The following is a 26,267-nucleotide window of genomic DNA, read 5'->3' as shown; positions in this document are numbered from 1 at the left end:
TGGTCAGTGCTGATGTGTGTTGGTATGTGATGTTCAGTGTTGATGTGTGATGGTGTGTTGGTGTGTTATGGTCAGTGTTGGTGTGTGATGGTCAGTGATGGTGTGTATTGGTGTGTGATGATCAGTGATGGTGTGTGATGGTCTGTGTTGGTGTGTGATGGTCAGTTATGGTGTGTGATGGTCTGTGTTGGTGTGTGATGGTCAGTGCTGATGTGTGTTGGTATGTGATGGTCAGTGTTGGTGTGTGATGGTGTGTTGGTGTGTTATGGTCAGTGTTGGTGTGTGATGGTCAGTGATGGTGTGTATTGGTGTGTGATGATCAGTGATGGTGTGTGATGGTCTGTGTTGGTGTGTGATTGTCTGTGTTGGTGTGTGATGGTCAGTGTTGATGTGTGCTTGAATGTGATGGTCAGTGACGGTGTGAAGCTCTGTATTCTTTGTGGCTCTCTGTTCTTGCAGCATCATAACCAATAACTGTGCATGCCGTGTTCATTTAGAGCTCAGTAACAAAGCTAACATCCCAAAGCTAACAGCAGTGAGCTGTCCAGAGCGAGAACGTTCCTGCCAAGATCTACTGTGACAATCAGTTTCATGTGGATCAGTTTCACACCGTCATGCGGATCAGTTTCACACAGACATGCGGATTTAATCCATCAGTTTCACTCTGCTGAGGCTTCCAGCACCGAATCGTCATGCTTTTCAACACAAAGTGTCCAGAAAGATCTAGAACCTGGTCCAGCCTCATGGAGCTGAATCAATTTGGCTGAAACTTTAATGCTGCATGAAAACAATTCAAGTATGACAAACAGTTTACAGTTTATAGCCTTCATAGAGACTCAATGACCGAATAAATTTGATTTTTCTACCCACTCTATCTGCCATTTCTGTAACTCGACACAGACTCATCTATTTCCTGTCACTTACTCAAAAAAAATGTTTAAAAATCAACTAACAAAATATTGGCATGAAAACACAACAGTGCCTTAGGCCTCAACAGTCCCTGGATGTGTGCTGAGAAAAATCCCCTTCTGTCATCAAGTGGTCTGTATTCTGTATGCTGGACGGCAAAAGAAATAAACACTCACCCTGTCACCAGGATCTCCGGATGTTCCAGGGGGGCCTTGTAGACCAGGGGGTCCTGGAAGACCCTGAACAGTCAGAGCAAAGGCAGATATTTTACTGGAAGTGTGTGTATACGGGCCTCAGTAATGCCATATTTGTGTATGTGTGTGTGTGTGTGTGTACACTGGGTTGCCAGATTATTATCTACAGCACTTAAGAAACAATAACACATAAAAAAAATACTTACAACAGGACCAGCCGGACCTGGGGGACCTTCTACCAGCATTCCCTTAAATAAATAAATAAATAAATGAATAAATAAATAAATAAATAAATAAAGTTACAGGTAAGGAATCAGGACATCACCTGGTGTCATAGTCTAACAAAAAACACATTTAAAATCATGGTTGATTTTCAGAATACTGTGTTTGAACACGCTTCTGCTTCCTGTTAAGATGAAGTAACAGTGTGTTGCTTGACACGCCCCCTCGTTGATGTCATCTGTACGCTAGTTATGTTCATGTTGCCATGGTGAAGTGAGTCGAATTTTCTGCCTTAACGTGATGGATCTGATCTTTCCAGGATAGCATGGACATGAAAAGTCCATCTTTTTATTCAGCTGTGTTTGTATGTGTGCGATAATGAAGAGCGGATGGAGGTCATGTCAGAATTCACGCATGCGATATCGCTATCGGTATCAACATCTGGGGTTGTCATGACAGCAAAAAAAAAACGTGTAGGGATGTCGTGTAGGCCATGTTTATCTAACACAATGAAGCCTCCTGAAAAAAGCTATGTGGTTATTTATCTATTTATCTTGAACTAGCTACATCAATGATAACGCAAGATGCTAGCTAGTCATATTAAACATTTAATACCATCATTAGCTAGCTTTATTTAGTGAAAGTACTAAAACATCACCTACTTGCTAGACACTAGATACTTTAGAGCTGGGATGTGGTAGCTTAGTGGTTAAGGTGTTGGATTACTCATTGAAAAGTTGTGAGTTTGAATCCCAGGTCCCCTGAGCAAGGCCCTTAACACTCAGTTGTATAAAGTGAGATAAAACTGTAAGTCGCTCTGGATAAGGGCGTCTGCTAAATACCAGAAATGTAATGCTTGCTATTTTTAGTGAACAAATGCTAACTAAACATGGTAACTTAACATGAACCTCCATCCTGACTCACCGGCTCGATGACGGCTGGTTCTCCTTTCTCTCCTTTCTGTCCCAGAAAAGCCGCGCCACCTCCGACCTGAGGACACAAACCAGGTCAAAGGTCAACATCAGAGCGTGTGAGCGCGTGGTGAGAGGAGAAACTAGCTGTAGATGAAGAGATTCAGCCGCATGCACGTGCGAGAAGACGACATGAACGAGAGCATTTTATACAGAATTAAATGCGTCCACCACGGTGCTGTTAGATTCTGACCTCCGATTGGTCAGAACCTGGTGAAGGAATGATGGCTAGACTATGACATCACTGTGGTGTAAGAGGAATTAAACAACACGCAGGATGGACTTCACATCCTGAAGTGTTTTACTGTCCAATTCGTTGTACAAAAAGATGTAATTGTGAAAAGGTCAAACCAGGTCAGACATGAGAGAAATCCCACACTACTCTACACATTACAGCGAGTTCGTAACTTTACAGTAACTTTTCGTAACTTTATTAATTCATTATTAAAGTTATTTGAATGCATACAGCGGCATGCGTAATAAAAAAGGAGGAGGCATGTGATCAATAACACGACGTAGACACTAAGAGGGCTGAACGGAGCAGAATTACCCCGAAATCTTCATGTTGAAGATTGACATGTTGAGATCTGTGAAGAATTTCACTCTACTGTAGGATAATGAATCAATATGAAATGGTCCAAATAATTTTGATCTTATTGCTGGTGACATTAAAGCATTAAACAGCTATTTCAAAAAATCTCAAAAATCATAATTTATATTTAAATAACTGGTTAAATAAAAGCAGTTCTCTCTGCTGGACTCAGACATTAATAAGAGCACTGTGTGTGTGTGTGTGTGTGTGTAGGGGCAGGTTAGAACACACAGCTACCTATCTTGCTGTGCCTCCAGGCTAACGGGGGCAAATAGAGTCCTGACAGGCCGCTGGGTACGAGCTCAGCCAGAGGAGCAGCAACTGAACAGGGCTTCATTCAGAGTGTGTGTCTGTGTGTGTGTGTGTGTGTGTGTGTGTGTGTGTGGTTAAAGGAATGTACGCCCATCAGCCCTCTTATCAGATTTTACTTATTGGTGGTCTTACCTTTTGTGAGAGCGCAGTATTTTTCCCAGTTTCCAGCTTTGACATTTCTTCTACAAGGCTAGTGTCGCTAACAGCTAATTATAATGTATAGCTACCAGTTTAGCATTGGGATCTGTATGCCACACAGTGATATTTAAAAACACCAGGACTGGAGCACCATTTTGAGCACAAATTTCTTCTGAACATGTTGATGTCACTCAGACTCTGTAGGGGGCGTGTCCCAGAGTGTGAAGGCGGAGACTGTAGGGTTAAACTGATTCAGGTGATAACGCAGCTCCAAACAGAGGCACTAAACTTTCTTCAGTTGAGTATGTGATGATTTATTGATGAAGGAAACTAAACTGGCAGCTATGAGTGTTGTTTATTTCTTGTTGCATTAGCCTTGTAGCGTTAAATAACAAACAACGGTGAGAGAAACACGATGTACTTTTCATTTCTACACTGTATTTGATAAAGTTCATGCTAGGAAGGCTAGCTACTAATAAATTAATCTCCAGGTCTGGACTTACAACAGAGATGGATACGTCATGCCAAGCGTCTTGTTAGACCAAGCAATGTGCAACACACACACACACACACACACTACGTTGTGATACTTACTTCCGATTTGACTTGCGCTTCTTCAGTGCCGGTTTCAGCGGGCACGCCAGGCCCAAACTCGTCCTCGTAACTGGGTACGGGGTTTGGGCCAGCGTTACCGAACTCTTCATATGCAGCAAAGTCATAGTGAGATTTGTCAAACTCGCCCACGTCGTACTCCTTAAGGTCGTACTCCTTAAAGTCGTACGCGTCCGCTCCGGCCGTAGCGCTGGGCTCGTTGTGCTCGGGGGCGATTGTGGGATCCACCGCAGCATGGGGCAGATCAGTGACTGAATCACCCACAATCTCCTCTTCCACAGCCTTGTTATTGCCAAGCAGTGAAGCAGCGGTGGGAGAAGGAGGGGGTGAGGGAGGGGGTGAGGGAGGAGGTGGGGCAGGAGGGGAAAGGAGGAAACAGGAAGTAGAGGAAGAGAAGGATAAGAGGATAAGAAGATAGGAGGGAAAGGGAAAGGAAGTGATGGTAAGAAGGGAGGAAATAGGATGTAGAAGGAAACAGAGAGAAGAAAGAGGAGGTGAAGGTGAGACAGGTGAACAGAGGTAAGGTTAAAGAATCAGAGGAAAGAAGAGGTGAGGAAACGGGAGGAAAAAGGAAGTGAAGGAACGAAAGGGAATAAGAGGAACAAGAAGGTTTATAAAAGGGAAAGAAAGAGGAGATGAAGGAATGGAAGGAAAGAGGAAGTGAAGGAATGAAAGCAAAGAGGAGGTAAAGGAATAAGAGGAACAAGAAGGTGATGGAATGAAAAGAAAGAGGAAGTGAAGGAATGGAGGGAAAGATGAAGTAAAAGAACGAAAGGAAAGAGGAAGTGAAGGAATGAACGGAAACAGGAAGTGAAGGAATGAAAGAGGAGATGATAGAATGAAAGGAAAGAAGAAATGAAGGAATAAGAGAAACAAGAAGGTGAAAGAATGTAAGATAAAAGGAGGTGAAGAAATAAAAAGAAAGAGGAGATGAAGAAATGAAAGTAAAGAGGAGATGAAAGAATATAGGAAAAGAGGAGATGAACAAATGAAAGTAAAGAGGAGATGAAAGAATATAGGAAAAGAGGAAGTGAAGGAATAAGAGGAACAAGAAGGTTCATAAAAGAGTGGAAAGAGGAGATGAAGGAATGAAATGAAAAAGGATGTGAGGGAATGGAGGGGAAGTGTAGATGAAAGGAACAAAACGCAAAGATGAGGAGAAGAAAGAGAGGAAAAAAGAGAGAGACAGGAGGAGGGACATGAAGGGGAAGAGAGGTGAGCGATATAAAAATGGCGGTTAGTTCAGCAGGTAAGACTCCTGTATTCATGTTGTACTGCAGAGTCACACATCAACTTTGCATAAATTTCCATGAATTAATTCCAGCAGTGGAGGTCTGAAAGCGAGAGGTGACACGGTTCCTGTCCTGGGAAATTAATCAGTGAACAAACTCCACATTATCATCAGGCGGAGATTCATTTCACTCGTTTATTTGTACTCAGGGACAGGAAGCGGGTCAGCTCGGTTATATAACCAGCATCGTACTTCATTATAGTCGGTCTGCTGCTGTCCGGAGACACTGAGTGACCGGAGCACATCCCTGTCTTTTTCACATAGAGAATAATGATAGTGAGGAATTCATGTGAAGAAAGACAGAAATGAATGAAGTCTGAGATGCAGGGCTGAGGCAAAACGGCAAACTGTGTGTGTGTGTGTGTGTGTAATCAGTTAACAGCCTGAATATTACTAACATTAGAATAAAATACCAATAAAATCAATGAATTTTGCATTTGGTTCAAGTCCCAAGAATTTTAAGTTTGTATTTAATGTTTTTTAGCTTTGCTTGCTAACTAAAACCAAGCTATTTCAGTAGAAAGTTATACTAAGTCTCTGCATCATTGGCTAACAAAAGGCTAGCAGCTAAACCAGCTAGAAGTGCTGCGTTTGAGTTAACTCAGACGTCTGAACTCAGGACTGCATCATTTTTAAGCATTCAAATTACAAAGGTGGGAAAAAACATGTCTGCGTCCCTGAAAATGTTTACTGTATTATTAGCAACAAGCTAGCCAGGCTAACAAGAGAGAATCCTTGATGTATATGCAACTATAAACTCATTACAGTAGTGAAGAGATGTTTACAGAGTTGATTACATGAGTGGCCATGTTGACCTGCTGAGCTCGAGGCTGAGGACACTTTCCGAGTCGGAATTCTAAGTTGAGACGATTCTTCCTTACTTGGGGTTGGAAATACCGAGTTATTAGCTTTAGATGAACAAAGTACATGTAGCTGGTCCTGCTAGTCTGATTAGCACTGTTACACTGATTGCTTTATTGAGTAGTAACTATTTGCCCGTCCTGAGTCACATGTGGATAAAACTGGAAAACAAGATGTCCTAAAATACATTTTTATAGCATCTGATTAGTAATGCTAGCATGGCTAGTTTCCTTCCTTAACATGGAATGCTGCAGTTGTGTATAATATGAGCCATTATGCTAAATAATCAGTTCATTAGTGATGTATTTTTAATTTAGCTAATTTCTACACCATTCTATTATGTAGTATGAGAGTTTGGAGCCATAATGGACATCAGAAAGCAGGACACAAAGCAGGGGCAATCCACTGAGATGAAGAACATGTTAAAAACATGGACATACAAAGTGGATTGTTTTTCTTCAACCAGGAAAGAAAAAACACACAGCAATCCTTCTGAATCGCCTCTGGTTTTTGCCAATTCATACCAGTTTATTTACCAGTTCCTAGGCTTTAGACTCATTAGTCTCTCAGGACTAATCCACTTTCTAAAGCCTGTGTCATTCTTTTAATAAACAAAACCAAACAAAATAAGAAGAAGTAAAAGATTTACCTCATTGGGTCCAGGAGTGGCATCAGGAGACTGAGTTTTAGAAGCATCTACAGTCCCGTAGTCAAGTTCAGTTTCAGTATAGAACTCGCCGTCTAAGTTGTTTAGCTGAAGCGGGTGTCAGAGTGAAAGAGGAGAAGAAGAAGAAGGAAATATGAGAAAGAAAGGATTAACAGACGTGCACACTACAAGGTGATCCATAGGCCTCTAGACCTGCCTGTCTTTCTGCTCAGATTAGAGGACCTCAGGCATCGGAGATCTCCCTCAGCAGAAAAGAGACAGAGAAAAGAAGAGTAGAGGAGAGATCTCCATGCCATCGTAGTTGGACTACTGTTTTTTTTTTTTTAAATCGTTTACCCTTGAACCGGGTCTCCTCGCTGGCGCTGTTGCCTGGAAACCAGATCTCGTTTTAGATGGTTTCTTTACTGAGGCCTGGTACTTATATGTAGGCTTGGGTTTGGACTTAGTGAACTTTGTGGTCCTCTTGGATTTGGAGACACTACGCTTGACTCGCTGGAGGGAGGGACGGTGATGGTGACACAGGGACAAAAGACACAAGACATCAAAACATCAGGAACAAGCAAGCAAGACATGACAAAGAACAAAGAAGCTAGCATGAGGAGAGAGAGAGAGAGAGAGAGAGAGAGAGAGAGAGAGAGGTGGTTGTTCCCTCAGGTGGACATTGAATGGATAGTCTGAAAAATGTAAAGATGTCAACAAATAACATTCGAGACATAGACAAGAGACGCCACATGGCCAGACACCACACTGACAGTCGTAGGCATGCACCACTTGGATTTCTAGAGGGGCTTTATTTCTTTTTTTACCTGAGTTTCAGAAAATTCATTTGGCGTGTCGGTGGGAATCGCTGCGTCATAGTAATCATACGACTCTCCGTAATCTACTGCAGTTGCGTACTGGACAGAAGGAGGAAATGAGGTCAGGGGAAGGTTAGTAGAAAGTCTAAAAATATAAGTATAAAACAAAACATTTCTTCTGATGTAACAAGCCCAGATGGGTGTTACATTCTGTTAGCACTGTTCTAAAATGCTAAGCTTAGCATGAATTTAATAACCAATTTCTGAAAGCATCATCCGAATGCATCTGTGGTCCAGTAGTATCCTGTTTGTGAGTTCAATCAAATGCATGACATGTTTTACTTCCACACAATTAGATGCTGCTTTCTTCAAGAAGTTCTGTTTCAAAGTGGAGCTGGGCGATGTAGTGATGGATTGATTGACTGATTTTCAATTAGTCTGTAAACCAATATCATGATTCATTGTATGTATTGTATTGTAACACCCAACTCTACTTAAAAACACACAAAAATACATTATAAAATCTTTTGTAGCACCTGATCCTGTGAGAGAGATCAGGATGGTTGGACTGATGGTATTTTAATGAAATTAGATAAGAGCACAAGTGCTCTTATCCTTTTCTTTCTAAAAAGGCCCTGGAGGAAAATATAAACAAGACACATGGCCTTGTATATGGAATGTGGAGATTTGATTTGTTATAGGAAGTGTGCTGAGTCAGTGTGTAAAGTGGGTCAGCAATAGCATCAGTCCTTTACAGAGTGGTTTATACAAAAGCACAAAACATGCATTCATTCATTACAATATACAATAATCAATGAATATAGGCATGAATATATTTTTCTCTGTCTAAACAATAGAAGCTGTTAGATATGAGAGGTATTTATTAGTTCTGACCCATTGTCACTCTTCTATCCCAGCATGGGAAGTCGTAGTAACAGCAGTGGCAGTACAGATGAACCTAACTTAGAGCCTCTGTTCTCCTAATGACCTTAATCCATCATGCACGAGTGCACTTTAGTCCCCTTTCAGCTGTGCAGGAGCTCATAAAGCTGCTTCCCTGCTGTTAAAACTGACTTGTTTGTACTGGCTGGATTCATCTAGGTAATGGCAACCATGCGTAGGCAAGCTTAGTTGACATTTTCCATACCTAAACAAGTCCAGAAAAGGCTAAAAGGAATAGCCGAGTCCAGCCAAGGCCTGGACGATCTAGCCAAAACTAGGAAGGTCCAGCCAAGCCCAATACGACTTGGTCAATGCTAGCCTGGCACAACTAAGCCCATACCTAGCAGGACCTAGCCATTATACAGGTCTACAAGGTCCAAAAGCAAACCCAAACAAAATTCCAAAGCAGCATTGTCTAGTCATTATCCAGAACAAGACTAGCCAAAGCCAGAAAGGCCTTGTCATCATCCAAGTCTACCAGATCCCAGCCAAGTCAGGGTTAGGACTACAAAGTCTTCACAAAATTAGCAAAGACTATTCAAATCTTTGCCATTCCTGACCAGGCCCAGCAGGTGCCAAAATCTCCCTACACCAAGACCTAGTCAGTCCCAAACAAACCCAACATGTCCTACTAATGCCTATTTAAAACTCTATTAAGATCATCAAGGCTTTGTCAATACTATGCAGGTCTATGACCAGCTCATGACCAGCTAATCTTAGCAAGGCCTAACCAAGACTAGCCAGGCACAACCAAGACCCAAACCTACATAACCTTTTCACTGGCCAGTCTACCAAATCCTAGCAAGATACAAAACAGATCCAAGGATATCCAGACCCAGATATGTCCAGTAAGGTCTTATTCCATCTAAAAGACCCACTCACATTCAACAAAACCCTGTCAAAAATACATCACACAGAAAGACCTAGGTAAGCCTAGCTAAGACCACACAATTAGTGCAAGACTTGGTAAAGGCTATGTCAGTCTCAGTCATCCACCCAAAATGGATGAATAGATGATGCTTATTCCTGTTCCTGTATCAGACTCAAGACATCAAATCAACATTTCTGCTTAATCTGTTGACAGTTTAACACTTACAGTATGTGGTTCTGTTCCTGTCACAACAAAACAACACTGGAACATCACTGAGGACGCAGCTGTACATTCTGATCTATATGAGTACCACAAGAGCACCGGTCAGCGCTCAACAGAAATAACCATCGCATCTTAATCCGAGAATAAACCTAAATTCTTACACAACCCTCAAGCAGCATTCAGTATAATAAACCTTGAACATGTAAATTTATGGCTATGCAAACTGTCTATTTCACACTCACATAAAAACACACCGTAATTGCAGCAGCTGCTGGCTGCGTTTCTACGGCACGTGCCGAAACTTCCTCCCGAGATATCCGAATAGCTGAGAATCTGCAGAATGCATTTGCTGAATAAAACCGTGAGAAACACCGAGCTCGCTGCCAGAAAACGTTCAGCTGTTCATCAACACACCAGCTTTTTCTTTGTGTTCCAGTACATTACCATGTACATCATCCCAAAGGGGGGAAAAAACATGTGAGCCGTACAAGAACATGACTCTACACGACCAGACAGGAGAAGTCTTCATTCTTAAGCAGAAGGCTCATTCTAAAAACTCTGTAATGTCTTTAGGAGGAATTTATCATCCTGTAGATTTGAAATGAAAGTGGTTAAAAACACAATAGAATCAATACTACACTTTTTTTTTTTAAATTAAAGGTTCTTTTATGGTTCTTTGTCAGAGTATAATGTGTGTCTATGAAGGAGCTTTAACATCCATGGAACATTTCCATTGCGCAAAAGTTTCTCTGTAGTGGAAAAAAGTTCTCCAGATTATAAAAGTGTTATGTCACTAAGAAAGAAAGGTTTCTTTTAAGAATCATTAACTGAACGGTTCTTTGGGAAGCCAACAATGGTTCTTCTAGGTCATCACTGCAAAAAAAACCTTATTTGGTTCTTAATAGCACCTTTATTTTTTAAATTTTAAAATGAAACAACTTTATAAAATATCATATAGTATATAAAATGATATATAAAGCTGCTAGAACTTTGTCTGCTCTCACTGTTTCTTTTTCATAAGACAGTATGTGGCATCTAGAAATGGCTTATTCCTTTTTTAATACTTGTATCTGTGCTAATACCACAGGCATAGGAAGTTACTGACTGATCCACAGGTTTGCACTGAAAAAAACTTCAAGCACAGGTGTAAATGTGTGCCTGGGGTGTCTGTTCGGGGTAACCATGACAACAATCAATGTAGCTTTGGTACAGTAATCAATATACATGGAAATCTTTTTCTTAATGATATAAATGATTATGCTTATATCTTTGCCACAGACAGGTGACTGGTCTTAATCACCACTTGTTATGCTGGGTAACCATGACAACAATCAATGCAACTGTGGTATAAGCAACATAACACACCCGAAGCATCCTAACATCAGGAAAATACAAGCAAGATGGAGTTTCAAGACGCTGGCATATTAAGCATTATGATCACTGTCATGGTTACGAGTGCTAGTTTCGACCGGTCACTTATCGAAAACTTTTCCAGGTGCCACATGTTGTCATTGTACAAGATTTCCATAAAAAAGGTCAGTTAAGTATGTCTACATTCCTCGTAGTTCTTAATCGTATAATATATTAAGATTTGCTTATTATGACAGAATAGATTAGTATATTAGCGCAGCCCTGTAAGATTAAGCCGCAAATCTGTTATCAGTTCCTGAAAGTCCTCGGGTGATGTGGATACTGACCTCTTCTTCCGGTTCCTGAGCTTGCAGCATGTCTTTATGGGGCGTGTCACAGTCGGGCATGTAGTGTTCACAGTAATCATAAGCGGCTTTGGGGTCAGCGACGATCAGAAGCTGCTGGATATCACCCTGCCAGAGACAGAGGGAAAGATATGGAGGTTTAGTTTTGTGCATTTAATAACACCTGATATAAACTATGTAGCAGGAAGGAATCCCATAAAGATCATGCGGTGACAAGATGACAGTCCTCAACACCGTAAATCATATCGGATAAGCATACAGTCGAGCAGTATTAGACATTTCTGTCAGACGCTCACGGAAAACCAGACCCAGTAAATTACTGCTCTATGGTTTATAGGAGCTGAAATTAAACATGTCCCATCAGGACAGAGGAACACCTGAAGGAGCTCAGATGAAAACCAGGTATGACACAAACACACAATACACAGCAGGGTGTATATATTTTGCTCAAGAAGCCTTGAAGAATTGAATGATATTCACATAAGAGGTCATATTTCCACGTTTGGATTGTTAGCTTGCTAAAATTGGCTAACCTGACAGGATTTATGAATCCATTCCTAAATCATATCCGTGTAACGCCCCCCTCCAGGTTAGTACTAGTTAGTCTCTCAAGTTAATAACTGCCTTAACTTCTTTATAAATATAAAGTAACTAAATAAAACTAGCCAAACCTTACAAAAAATAAATAACATCCATCTTCTATACCCACTTTATTCCTAACTAGTCTCACAGGAATCTGCTGGAGCCTATCCCAGCACACATTGGGTGAAAGGCAGGGGTACACCCTGGACAGGTCACCAGTCCATCGCAGGGCCACACATATAGACAGACAACCACACACACTCACTCCTATGGGCAATTTAGAATTACCAATCAACCTAATGTACATGTTTTTGGACTGTGAACATGCAAACTCCTCACAGGACCCTGCCTGTTCAAACCTGGTATTTGAACCCAGGACCTTCTTGCTGTGAGGCGACAGTGCTAACCACTAAACCACCATGCTGCAGTTCAAGCAAACCAAGTCCTGATGAACAGTAACAAACGTCCTCTCTTACGTTGCCAGAGATATTCTAAACCACATGGGGATTTAAAATCCTATCTGGTTCTCTGGAACAGTATTTTGTCCAATAACGGCATAAACAATCTCACAAAATATCTGGAGTCAAATGTCCTTTGAGCTACACAACTCACAAACACACACAAATGGCGAGTGTGGGAAACAATTATCCAGAGTAAAATGACAGAAAACAAAAGCAAACAGTAAAGAAAAAGTAAAGAAACTCAAATAAATTGCTGGGTTATCAACTAAAAATTCTATCTTCATTTTTCTCAAACTCTCCACTTTTCCCTCATTACTCTCGCTCTAACTGGATTTTTATTTTCTCTAACCAGTTAACGATGAAGCTTTCCTCCATAACATTGACAGGATTATTAAAAAAGAATCATACTGATGAAAGCTTAAACCCTGTACTAGCGAAACCTAGCTAACCTGACAGGATTTATAAATCCTTACACAATTAGCTTTCTTCAACCTATACTGCCAACATTTGCTAGCAAGATAAAATGAGCTCACCTGAAAGATATTTGAGAGGATTTCTAACTGTGTCACTTAGAGTACACTAGCTAGCTAACATGAGCTAACCTAACAGGCTTTATATTTCTTCAATCAAATCATATTTGTAAATATTTCTAATCTGCACTGTCTAAGCTAGCTAACCTGACAGGATTTTTGATTTGATCTTTAATCAAATTATATTTGCTAATATTTCTAATCTGAACTGCTTAAACTCGGTAACATGAGCTAACCTGACAGGAGTATTATTCTCTGCTAACACTAGCTAACCTGCAGCAGCTAAGCTGAGAGGATTTCTAAGTCAAATTTATAAATTTTAGTAATACAAACTACTCTAGTGAGTTAGCTAATACTTGCTAACTTGACAGTATTTCTGAGCAAACCTTCATTTCATGTTTCAGGGCTAATTTCCATTAGCTAATTTAAGATAACCTGACAGGATTTTTAAAAAAAAGTCTTTAAATGCTGTGTATACTAAATATTACTCAAAATTAAACCTTAGCTGTCAAAAACTTTTCACACAGACACTCTCTCACACACACACACACACTCAGGACTCAGGGCATGTCATGGCCTGCTGCTTTCTTCACCGCTGGTATCTGTGGTACACCACAAGCTCTCTCTTCTTCTGTCTCTCTCGCCCTTTCACCCTTTCATTCCTTCAAGATGGCCACCAGATCTATACTTAGCTTAGCTATGCTATTATTTTTGTTTGTTCATTTATATAGACAACTTTATAGAAAGCACATGATTACCAAACCACCAGACCATTCCAGTTTGTGTAAAGATAAACTGGTGGCTATATCTAGTCCCTTACTAGTTAGCATCTTTTTCTTCAAAACTAAGGACACTTCATATATATATGACCTTATGAAGATTATGCATCTGTTTGGAATAACCTGAAGCACATTGCTGTGAGTGAACGCAGCTCGAGGTGGTGTCTTTGCGAACAAACCCGCTCCAGATTTCATGCTCAGGCCCCTGCACCACCCTGCTGAGTTTATTTTAACAGTGTGGTGAGTTTGACTGCCCTAACTACGGAGAAAAACTCTAAATGACCTCGACAGCCTCAAAATGGCCCCCTCAGGAACACACCCATCCCCCGAACACACTCCCAGCAGCATCGCTTCCACACGCCGCACTGCTCGCGACTCGTAAATCACTTACACATGTCGGAGCCCATCAGACTGTTCCAAAAATGAAAAGTATGCCAGTGTGAAAAAAAGAAAGTCACAGAAATAAGGAGGCGAATCTCTGTGAGGGAAATTTGATCTGTGAAAATACAGTATAGGGTTTCAGAATTGTTCAAAGGAGGCTTGTAGACTGATGGCCGATGGGCGTGTCTGTAGGTGAGACAGGTGGGTGTGTCTGTGAGTTGGAAAAGTGGGCATGTATCTAAATGATGCAAGTGGGAGTGTCTATGAAATAGACAAATGGATGAGGGACACAGGTGGGAGTGTCTATGAGTGACACAAGTGGGCATGTCTCTGAGCGACACAGGTAGGAGTGTTTGAGTGACAAGTGGGCGTGTCTCTGAGTAAGAGAATCTATTGTTGGACAAGTGGATATAAGACAGCTGGATATGTATCTGGCTGAAACAGGTGGGCGTGTCTATGAGTGACATAAGTGGGTGTAGCTCTTAGTGTCATTAGTAGGTATGCCTCTGAGTGAGACAGGTTAGAGCAGGGGTGTCCAATCTTATCCAGAAAGGGCCGGTGTGGGTGCAGGTTTTCATTCCAACCAAGAAGAAGCTACACCTGATTCCAACTGGCTAATCAACTGATCTTGGCTTTCAGTAGACTGAGGTGTAGCTTCTGCTCAGTTGGAATGAAAACCTGCACCCACACCGGCCCTTTGCGGGTAAGATTGGACACCCCTGGGTTAGAGCTTCTATGAGTAGGACAGGCAGGTGTGTCTCTGCATAAGACAGGTGGGCATGTTTATTTATATTGACAGCTAAGCATGTCTCTGAGTGAAACATGTGGGTGTCTCTGAGTGAAACATGTGGGTGTGTCTATGAATGAGACAGGTAGGCATGTCTCATGTAAAGCTGCTTTGAGACAATGCTCTTTGTTAAAAGCGCTATACAAATAAAATTGAATGGAATTGAATTATGAGAAGGACATGTGGGCATGTCTATGAGAAGGACAGGTGGGCATGTCTATGAGAAGGACTCGTGGGCGTGTTTATGAGAAGGACAGGTGGGTGTGTGTGAGAGGTAGGTGTGTCTGTGACGGATCAGTGGGCGTGTCTGTCAGGTTAGATGACCTGTGTAATTATACTGTTATCATACAATTTATTAATTTAAATGTTTATAGAAATAGTTGAGAAATAATTTTAAAAATCTTGTCTATTAGCTAGCATTAGAAATGAAGAGTATGAACAGAGCAGATTTATAAGAGCATTGTTTTGTTTTTTAAAGCAGGCTAACTGACTTTTATCTCTTTTTAATCTCTGTGATTGTTATTAGCCATGTTACCATGAAGATAACAATATTACTTAGCACTAGTTTGATTCATGAGTCAATATTAGCTAAAGTCTCTGTGAAATACGCCCTACACACACTCTACACACATTCTACACACTCTCTATACACTTTACACACACTCTACACACTACACACTCTCTACACACTTTACACACACTCTACACACAGTTTACACACTCTCTACACACAATCTACACATTCTATACACTCTATACACTCTACGCACTATACACACACTTTACACACTCTGCACATGCTCTGCACATTGTCTACACACTCTCTACACTCTCTACACACTATACACATACTTTACACACTCTACACACTGTCTACACACACTCTAGAAACATTCTACACACTGTCTACAGACACACTACACATTGCACACACTACACAAAATCTACACACACTTGGGATTACTTCAGATTAACTGATTAACAATGCTTAAATCTCTGTGATTTTATAAGCCATGAAGGTAGCAATATTACTTAACACTAGCTTGATTCATGAATTAGCAATATTAGCTACAGCCTCTTTGAAATGGCTGTTAGCTATGATTTTATTCCACATGCTGATTACATTCTGAAACAGGGAATCAGTCTGAAACATCCAAAATGTTATCATTTTAGAGCAAGTAACTTAGCTTGCTCTAAACTTGTACATTTTTCCAGATAAAACCAGGAAGAGGTACAGAATTCTCATGTTACAATGCTAGCTTTAAAGATTAGCCACTAGATGAACTCACTGTTAGCAAGTTCAGTGTTTATTCATAAACTAGCACTAAATTAGTAAAGATTTTTATAGGAAATGATGAATGTTAGGAGACAACAGCGTGTCTTTCCAGGTTAGAGTGAAAACACAAATACAGCAACAGAGCTCTAGTGTTTCACTTCATCAGATCCTTTTCTTTTCTTTTATTTCTTCACACCAAGTTAAAGCCTGTAATCATAGAGCTCTCGCAGAACAACGGCCTCGAGGTGTGGAGCTCTTAGAAAAGCAGCGATAAGGTTTGACTTTCCATCGCCTCGGGCCACGTGCAGTCCACTGTTCCTGCTATACACTCTACACACACTCTACACCCTCTATAAACTCTCTACACACACTCTACACCCTCTATAAACTCTCTACACACACTCTACACCCTCTATAAACTCTCTACACACACTCTGTACACACTACACACACTCTACACCCTCTATAAACTCTCTACACACACTCTACACCCTCTATAAACTCTCTACACACACTCTACACCCTCTATAAACTCTCTACACACACTCTATACACACTACACACACTCTACACCCTCTATAAACTCTCTACACACACTCTACACCCTCTATAAACTCTCTACACACACTCTACACCCTCTATAAACTCTCTACACACACTCTATACACACTACACACACTCTACACCCTCTATAAACTCTCTACACACACTCTATACACACTACACACACTCTACACCCTCTATAAACTCTCTACACACACTCTACACCCTCTATAAACTCTCTACACACACTCTATACACACTACACACACTCTACACCCTCTATAAACTCTCTACACACACTCTACACCCTCTATAAACTCTCTACACACACTCTATACACACTACACACACTCTACACCCTCTATAAACTCTCTACACACACTCTATACACACTACACACACTCTACACCCTCTATAAACTCTCTACACACTCTCTACACACACTCTATACACACTACACACACTCTACACCCTCTATAAACACTCTACACACACTCGACACCCTCTATAAACTCTCTACACACACTCTATACACACTACACACTCTACACCCTCTATAAACTCTCTACACACACTCTATACACACTACACACACTCTACACCCTCTATAAACTCTCTATACACACTACACACACTCTACACCCTCTATAAACACTCTACACACACTCGACACCCTCTATAAACTCTCTACACACACTCTGTACACACTACACACACTCTACACCCTCTATAAACTCTCTACACACACTCTACACCCTCTATAAACTCTCTACACACACTCTGTACACACTACACACACTCTACACCCTCTATAAACTCTCTACACACACTCTATACACACTACACACACTCTACACCCTCTATAAACTCTCTACACACACTCTACACCCTCTATAAACTCTCTACACACACTCTACACCCTCTATAAACTCTCTACACACACTCTATACACACTACACACACTCTACACCCTCTATAAACTCTCTACACACACTCTACACCCTCTATAAACTCTCTACACACACTCTACACCCTCTATAAACTCTCTACACACACTCTATACACACTACACACACTCTACACCCTCTATAAACTCTCTACACACACTCGACACCCTCTATAAACTCTCTACACACACTCTATACACACTACACACACTCTACACCCTCTATAAACTCTCTACACACACTCTATACACACTACACACACTCTACACCCTCTATAAACACTCTACACACACTCGACACCCTCTATAAACTCTCTACACACACTCTATACACACTACACACACTCTACACCCTCTATAAACTCTCTACACACACTCTATACACACTACACACACTCTACACCCTCTATAAACTCTCTACACACACTCTACACCCTCTATAAACTCTCTACACACACTCTATACACACTACACACACTCTACACCCTCTATAAACTCTCTACACACACTCGACACCCTCTATAAACTCTCTACACACCCTCTATAAACTCTCTGCACACACTCTACACCCTCTATAAACTCTCTACACACACTCGACACCTTCTATAAACTCTCTACACACACTCTATACACACTACACACACTCTACACCCTCTATAAACTCTCTACACACACTCTACACCCTCTATAAACTCTCTACACACACTCTATACACACTACACACACTCTACACCCTCTATAACTCTCTACACACACTCAACACCCTCTATAAACTCTCTACACACACTCTATACACACTACACACACTCTACACCCTCTATAAACTCTCTACACACACTCTACACCCTCTATAAACTCTCTACACACACTCTACACCCTCTATAAACTCTCTACACACACTCTATACACACTACACACACTCTACACCCTCTATAAACTCTCTACACACACTCTACACCCTCTATAAACTCTCTACACACACTCTATACACACTACACACACTCTACACCCTCTATAAACACTCTACACACACTCTACACCCTCTATAAACACTCTACACACACTCTACACACACTACACACACTCTACACCCTCTATAAACTCTCTACATACTCTACACCCTCTATAAACTCTCTACACACACTCTACACCCTCTATAAACTCTCTACACACACTCTACACCCTCTATAAACTCTCTACACACACTCTATACACACTACACACACTCTACACCCTCTATAAACTCTCTACACACACTCTACACCCTCTATAAACTCTCTACACACACTCTACACCCTCTATAAACTCTCTACACACACTCTACACCCTCTATAAACTCTCTACACACACTCTGTACACACTACACACACTCTACACCCTCTATAAACTCTCTACACACACTCGACACCCTCTATAAACTCTCTACACACACTCTGTACACACTACACACACTCTACACCCTCTATAAACTCTCTACACACACTCTATACACACTACACACACTCTACACCCTCTATAAACTCTCTACACACACTCTACACCCTCTATAAACTCTCTACACACACTCTACACCCTCTATAAACTCTCTACACACACTCTATACACACTACACACACTCTACACCCTCTATAAACTCTCTACACACACTCGACACCCTCTATAAACTCTACACACACTCTATACACACTACACACACTCTACACCCTCTATAAACTCTCTACACACACTCTACACCCTCTATAAACACTCTACACACACTCGACACCCTCTATAAACTCTCTACACACACTCGACACCCTCTATAAACTCTCTACACACACTCTGTACACACTACACACACTCTACACCCTCTATAAACACTCTACACACACTCTACACCCTCTATAAACTCTCTACACACACTCTGTACACACTACACACACTCTACACCCTCTATAAACTCTCTACACACACTCGACACCCTCTATAAACTCTCTACACACACTCTACACCCTCTATAAACTCTCTACACACACTCTATACACACTACACACACTCTACACCCTCTATAAACACTCTACACACACTCTGTACACACTACACACACTCTACACCCTCTATAAACTCTCTACACACACTCGACACCCTCTATAAACTCTCTACACACACTCTACACCCTCTATAAACTCTCTACACACACTCTGTACACACTACACACACTCGACACCCTCTATAAACTCTCTACACACACTCTACACCCTCTATAAACTCTCTACACACACTCTATACACACTACACACACTCTGCACCCTCTATAAACACTCTACACACACTCTGTACACACTACACACACTCTACACCCTCTATAAACTCTCTACACAAACTCGACACCCTCTATAAACTCTCTACACACACTCTACACCCTCTATAAACTCTCTACACATACTCTGTACACACTACACACACTCTACACCCTCTATAAACTCTCTACACACACTACACACACTCTACACCCTCTATAAACTCTCTACACACACTCGACACCCTCTATAAACTCTCTACACACAATCTATACACACTACACACACTCTACACCCTCTATAAACTCTCTACACACACTCTATACACACTACACACACTCTACACCCTCTATAAACTCTCTACACACACTCTATACACACTACACACACTCTACACCCTCTATAAACACTCTACACACACTCTACACCCTCTATAAACTCTCTACACACACTCTATACACACTACACACACTCGACACCCTCTATAAACTCTCTACACACACTCTATACACACTACACACACTCTACACCCTCTATAAACTCTCTACATACTCTACACCCTCTATAAACTCTCTACACACACTCTACACCCTCTATAAACTCTCTACATACTCTACACCCTCTATAAACTCTCTACATACTCTACACTCTCTATAAACTCTCTACATACTCTACACCCTCTATAAACTCTCTACATACTCTACACCCTCTATAAACTCTCTACATACTCTACACTCTCTATAAACTCTCTACACACTCTACACCCTCTATAAACTCTCTACATACTCTACACCCTCTATAAACTCTCTACATACTCTACACTCTCTATAAACTCTCTACATACTCTACACCCTCTATAAACTCTCTACATACTCTACACCCTCTATAAACTCTCTACATACTCTACACCCTCTATAAACTCTCTACATACTCTACACCCTCTATAAACTCTCTACATACTCTACATTCTCTATAAACTCTCTACATACTCTACACCCTCTATAAACTCTCTACACACTCTACACACACTCTACACCCTCTATAAACTCTCTACACACACTCGCCACCCTCTATAAACTCTCTACACACTCTACACCCTCTATAAACTATCTACACATTCTACACACACTCGCCACCCTCTATAAACTATCTACACACACTACACACACTCTACACCCTCTATAAACTCTCTACACACACTCGCCACCCTCTATAAACTCTCTACACATACTCTATACACTCTATAAACTCTCTACACACTCTACACACACTCTACACCCTCTAGAAACTCTCTACACACTCTACACCCTCTACAAACTCTCTACACCCTCTAGAAACTCTTTACACACTCTACACCATCTCTAAACTCTCTACACCCTCTATAAACTCTTTACACACTCTACACTCCCTATAAACTCTCTACACACTCTCTACACCCTCTATAAACTTTTTACACACTCTACACACACTCTACACTCTCTATAAACTCTCTACACACTCTCTACACTCTCTACACACACTCTATGCACTCTACACACTCTACACTCTCTATAAACTCTCTACACACACTCTATGCACTCTACACCCTCTACACACACTACACACACTCTACACACACTCTATGCACTCTACACACTCTCTACACACTCTATAAACTCTCTACACACTCTACACTCTCTATAAACTCTCTACACACACTCTATGCACTCTACACACACTACACACTCTACACACTCTATACACTCTCTACATACTCTCTATACCCTCTATAAACTCTCTATACACACTCTCTACACTCTCTGTAAACTCCCTATACACACTCTACACACACTACACACGCTCTATAAACTCTCTACACACTATACACATTACACACACACTCTACATACTCTACACTCTCTACATACTTTCTACACACTCTACTCACACTGTACACTCACTCTACACACATTCTACACACTCTACACACACTCTGTGTAACACTGAGACTGAAAAGCAAACAAAACAAACAAGCACTAGGCTATTTAAAGAACCTGACGTGTCTGAACAGTTCCCCAGACAGTTTCTGTGCGGTGAGAAGAAACAGATTCTTTTTTTATTATTATTAAAGAGATGATTTAGATTCTTTCATTTCAAACCACAGCCAATCAGAGACTCTCATTTCAGGATGTTCCAAAACCACAGACGTATTTTTAATTAGCGCTGAGTCAGAATCCAGACAAACAGCACAAACTCCGTCCGGTTGCATGGATGATAATGATGATCATGATGATGATGGCGATGATGTCATCAAGCGTTCAGGGCCTCATGTTTAATCCGTCTCATGTTTTTTTTTTTTTTTTGGAAAACAGCGATGCAGAGAGCTACAAGTCCAGACGGGTTCGACGTGAACCCGAGGCAGGACCCCGCTCTGAGTCTTTAACGAAAGGGAGTGGTGAAATTTTATAGGAAGGAGGGAGGAGAGGAGGAAGAGTGCTGTAAAAGCCATCAGGGTGGTTAGGGTTGGCGGGAAAAGACTGATTACTTAAAATAACGACAAAACACAAATCTTTCCAGCAGTAGAGCATTTAGCAGCTAAAAAAGGTAAATAAATAAAATAAATAATAAGACAAAAAGCGAGCCTTTTTTATCAAAATGTCTACAAATAAACTGATTCTGAAACGTTTCAGAGGAGCATTTACACAAGAAACCTGGAGTTCATGACACTTCTGTTAGCTTGTAGATAAAAACAGTTCTTTGTTTACATACACCAGCATGTGCTGAGAAATGGTATATAATATAATGCTGTATGCTACTGGAATTATTCAGCATTATTTGGGAATCTTGTCCACAGGAATGAAGTCATGTCTTAAACCGCAAAAGGACAAAATGTCTTCTAAGATCGTTATCTAGGCTAAACTGATAAACTAGCATTGCGTCCTTTTCAGAGGTCGAGAGTCGCGTTAGAGTTGGAACAGAGCTGCAATGTTTAAGGAAGGTTTCAGAAATTCAGCACAGAATCAAGCAGCAGAGCTTACTGAACTCCTGAAGCAGTATAACCCTGCATCTACAACATGATGGTCAGCTGAGGCGTGACTAATGTTTCATATAAAATGTCAGGATTGTACATACACAGCATCTGGAAATTTTAAATCCAGATTAAAGAGCTTTTTAAACTGATTATTAAACATTCCTGTAATGAAACATTATTTTTTAGCCATTCTTAATTAATTTAAATTAAGACTTATTTATTAGCTCTTATGCTAACATCTTTCACCATTTATTGTGACAGGAATTTCTTTGAACTGAATGATTTATTGCTTGTATTGTTTAAGCGCTTTGAAAGACAAAATTTCTGAATGATGCTTTATGATCAAATTAATTCGTTGCTCGGCGATGTTAGAATTACAGAAGTGATCCGGGATAAGCTGGACTTCCTGAGTGTGTTGATGAAGTCGGTGTAATCCTTCCTCTCAGCGAGGGGTCCTGAACTCCTGACCCTCCGGTTTGTGCGGCGCTGAGCTCCGAGAAGCTGGAGCAGGAGAAGCTGAGGGCACTGGAGCTGTGTGTGTGTGTGTGTGTGAGAATAAAGGTGGATAAAATCAGTGTGTCTGACAGGCTCAGATGAATAGTCTGGTCTCATGGCTGGAACTGGTATATGGAAGTGTGATGAAAGCTCATCATTCATCCTCTCTGGCTCTGAGGGATTCAGCGCCTCAGTGTTTAACGCTCAAATTATAATCTATTTCGATCGCCGGGGCTTTTTTTGGGTGGCCAAGGGTGGAGAGGTGCAGGAAAAATATAGCACACTGCATACTTCAAGCAGGGGCAAAAGACCTACGTGTCAGTTGAGAGAAAACACCCAGAAGTGTTTTTGGATGTAGAGGAGGGGCTTCCGAACGCTGACCAGGTATTTCCTCCGTTTTACCCAGCATGCACTTCACAGAAGTGCGCCAGAGAAGAAAGGACAGACGGTGCCCCTGTTCTCCGGGCGCTGAACAGAGAGCGCTGTGTTTCCTCGACCTCGCCTGACACCCAATCCGCCTCAGAGCTCCAAATATGTGTTGGTTTAAGAGGCAAGAAAAAGAAAATATCAGCGAATCTATTAAAGGCTGCACTTTAACCGGGCCGTTTTTTTTTTAGTGGAACGTTCATCTCTCTGCAAGGCCGTACTTGTACTCGCACTCTTCAAGCTTGAGTAATGTTTTATAAAAGAAAAAAATGGGGGAAAAAGGCAGAAATTCTTTAGCAGCCTTAGCATTAATTACGTCGGTGGATTTGCTGAAGGGGAAACTTTTCAAAACCACTTTAGCTGATTGTTGAGAAAGAAAATAACGCTGTAAGATCATCGTTAAAAATTCCACTCATTCCACCCAAGTGTGTATTGTTAACACACCGGATGTATCTGCTATTTTATCTGAACAAAGCAGCGCAAATGAGTAAATTAGCGATTTAGCATGAATTACATTAATGGAATTAACGAAGGTGGATTTAATTTTTTTATTTAAACTGGTTACCAAAAAATTATTTATTTTATAACAAAGATGTCATCATTATAAACTTATAATTGTTCACATTTGTGTTATATTTGAATCATTAACTTTAAACAGCACCAGAGAACACGGTACACACGCTGCGGTTGTGCCAAATGACAAAAAAAAAGAAGTAAATATTTCATTTTTTTCAGTCTCTCCTAAAATCTTAAAATGTAGAATCTCTTAAGAACACACTTTAATGGTTTTTCTGATCAACAGTTTTCAAATATTTGAAGTCTTCCATGTAATAGCATGTTGTATTAGTTGTTTGAGTTAGCAGCTGTGCAGATTTATATATATCCATCCATCCATCCATTGTCTATACCCGCTTTATTCCTTATTAGGGCCACGGGGGTCTGCTGGAGCCTATCCCAGCGCACATAGGGTGAAATGCAGGGGTGATTTATATAAATATTTTTTAAATTTTTGATCATGTTTTTAATTGTTTTTATTATTTTTTTTAACAATGCTATTCAGAATATTTTTTATTAATATAAATTTGTAAATTTAATTGTTATCGACCTTCCCAAAAGTTGCTCTGGACATTTTTACAAATACAATTTCCCAAATTTCCAGACAAACCACAAGAGTAACAATAACTCAGTATAACTAATTTGATCACTTGGTTAATGAAATCTTTGGGAAGCCTGAACACTTTGAGCACTAGAAGAAGAAGAAGATGAAGAAGAATGTGTTTTAGTTATAAATCCTACTTTTGTATAAAGTCTTATGAATGATTACAAATGCATTAAAGGTTATAACTTAAGACTGAAGAAGCAGGAAGGTCTTTCAGCATTGAACAAAGATGCATTAAAAAAAATAGATGCTTTTTTTTGGGGGGGGGGCCACTCCTTCCTTTGGCATGCACATCAAGCAGACATCCCACCAGGCTCTGAGATCCCACTGACAAGATCTGTCAGTAATTTCAGGAGCAGAACCGTCGGCTGTGTAAAACAGCATGAATTCAAGTTTTGTCTCCATTCACCAAGAAAACAAGAGCAAACCTGAAAAACCCACAGCAAAAACAAATGAAAAGCTGGATTGAGAAATCAAGACTCAAAAAGTCAAAAGGCGGTGCCGTTTCCCCCGTCGCCACCCCCAACATCGCTGGCTTTTCCACCCCCATTACTTTAAACAAACTTTTCTCTTAACGTATAAACACTGACCCCCGGGTTTGACTGACCTTCTTCTCACACAAGCGCAACACATTTCAAACCCACATGACAAGCAGCCATTGTGTACAGAAATTTCAATGAAACTGGTGTTGACCCTTACACATTCTGGAGAACTGTACCCGGCTAATCATGCTAGCAAGAACCCAAACCTAGCCTTCTGAAATTTTATACACACAGCTTAGAGGATTTGCGAACGCTTCCATCACGTCAAGTACAAAGACTTCTGCGACAGCTTTCGCCCTCAGACGCTAGCTGCACACTATACTTTAGCAAACAACCATCATAAATGAAAATTCACGTCATCGCTATTAATTAAAGCTAAGTGCCTTTGAAGTCAGTCATCCCCCTAAACTGTAAACACCACTGAGTGTAAACGTCAGACTGCTCTCTTTTTTTTCACCCTCCTTAAAAGCACCACAGATGTTTTCTGGAACAGAGCTAACTGAGAATCCTCCCAGAGCTCCCAGCCAACACACACACATACACACACACAAACACACACAAGCTCTCTTTAGCCAAACACCAAATTCCTAGAAGCAGTGAACACGAGGTAAATTGGCTTTGACATTTTTGTCTTTATAGAGGTCATAATTTCAGCTAAAAACAGGGTACAGTAAGTAGTGTTTATAGTAGAGCTCAACAAAACACCAGAATTTATCCAATTTAACTTTTACTGGCTCAGAAAGTTTTCTTTTAAC

General features: G+C 40.7%; 1 protein-coding gene across 1 annotated transcript in view; it reads right to left on the bottom strand.

Annotated features, from left to right (window-relative positions):
* The window catches only part of col11a1a (collagen, type XI, alpha 1a), a 97,274-nt gene that overhangs the window by 57,244 nt on the left and 13,763 nt on the right, over window positions 1-26,267 (bottom strand). Inside the window, exons 5-11 of the mRNA XM_058399108.1 lie at window positions 11,299-11,424; window positions 7,576-7,665; window positions 6,752-6,856; window positions 3,933-4,232; window positions 2,250-2,315; window positions 1,310-1,351; window positions 1,086-1,148 (exon numbers count right to left, since the gene is read on the bottom strand). Coding sequence (XP_058255091.1) covers window positions 1,086-1,148; window positions 1,310-1,351; window positions 2,250-2,315; window positions 3,933-4,232; window positions 6,752-6,856; window positions 7,576-7,665; window positions 11,299-11,424 — 792 coding nt within the window. The remainder of the gene's footprint in view (window positions 1-1,085; window positions 1,149-1,309; window positions 1,352-2,249; window positions 2,316-3,932; window positions 4,233-6,751; window positions 6,857-7,575; window positions 7,666-11,298; window positions 11,425-26,267) is intronic.

This window comes from Hemibagrus wyckioides, linkage group LG01, assembly GCF_019097595.1.
Source record: "Hemibagrus wyckioides isolate EC202008001 linkage group LG01, SWU_Hwy_1.0, whole genome shotgun sequence".
In the NCBI taxonomy this organism is placed as follows: Eukaryota; Metazoa; Chordata; class Actinopteri; order Siluriformes; family Bagridae; genus Hemibagrus; species Hemibagrus wyckioides.
The sequence above is the reverse complement of the archived record's forward strand: the minus strand, read 5'-3'. Positions and strand labels throughout refer to the sequence as shown.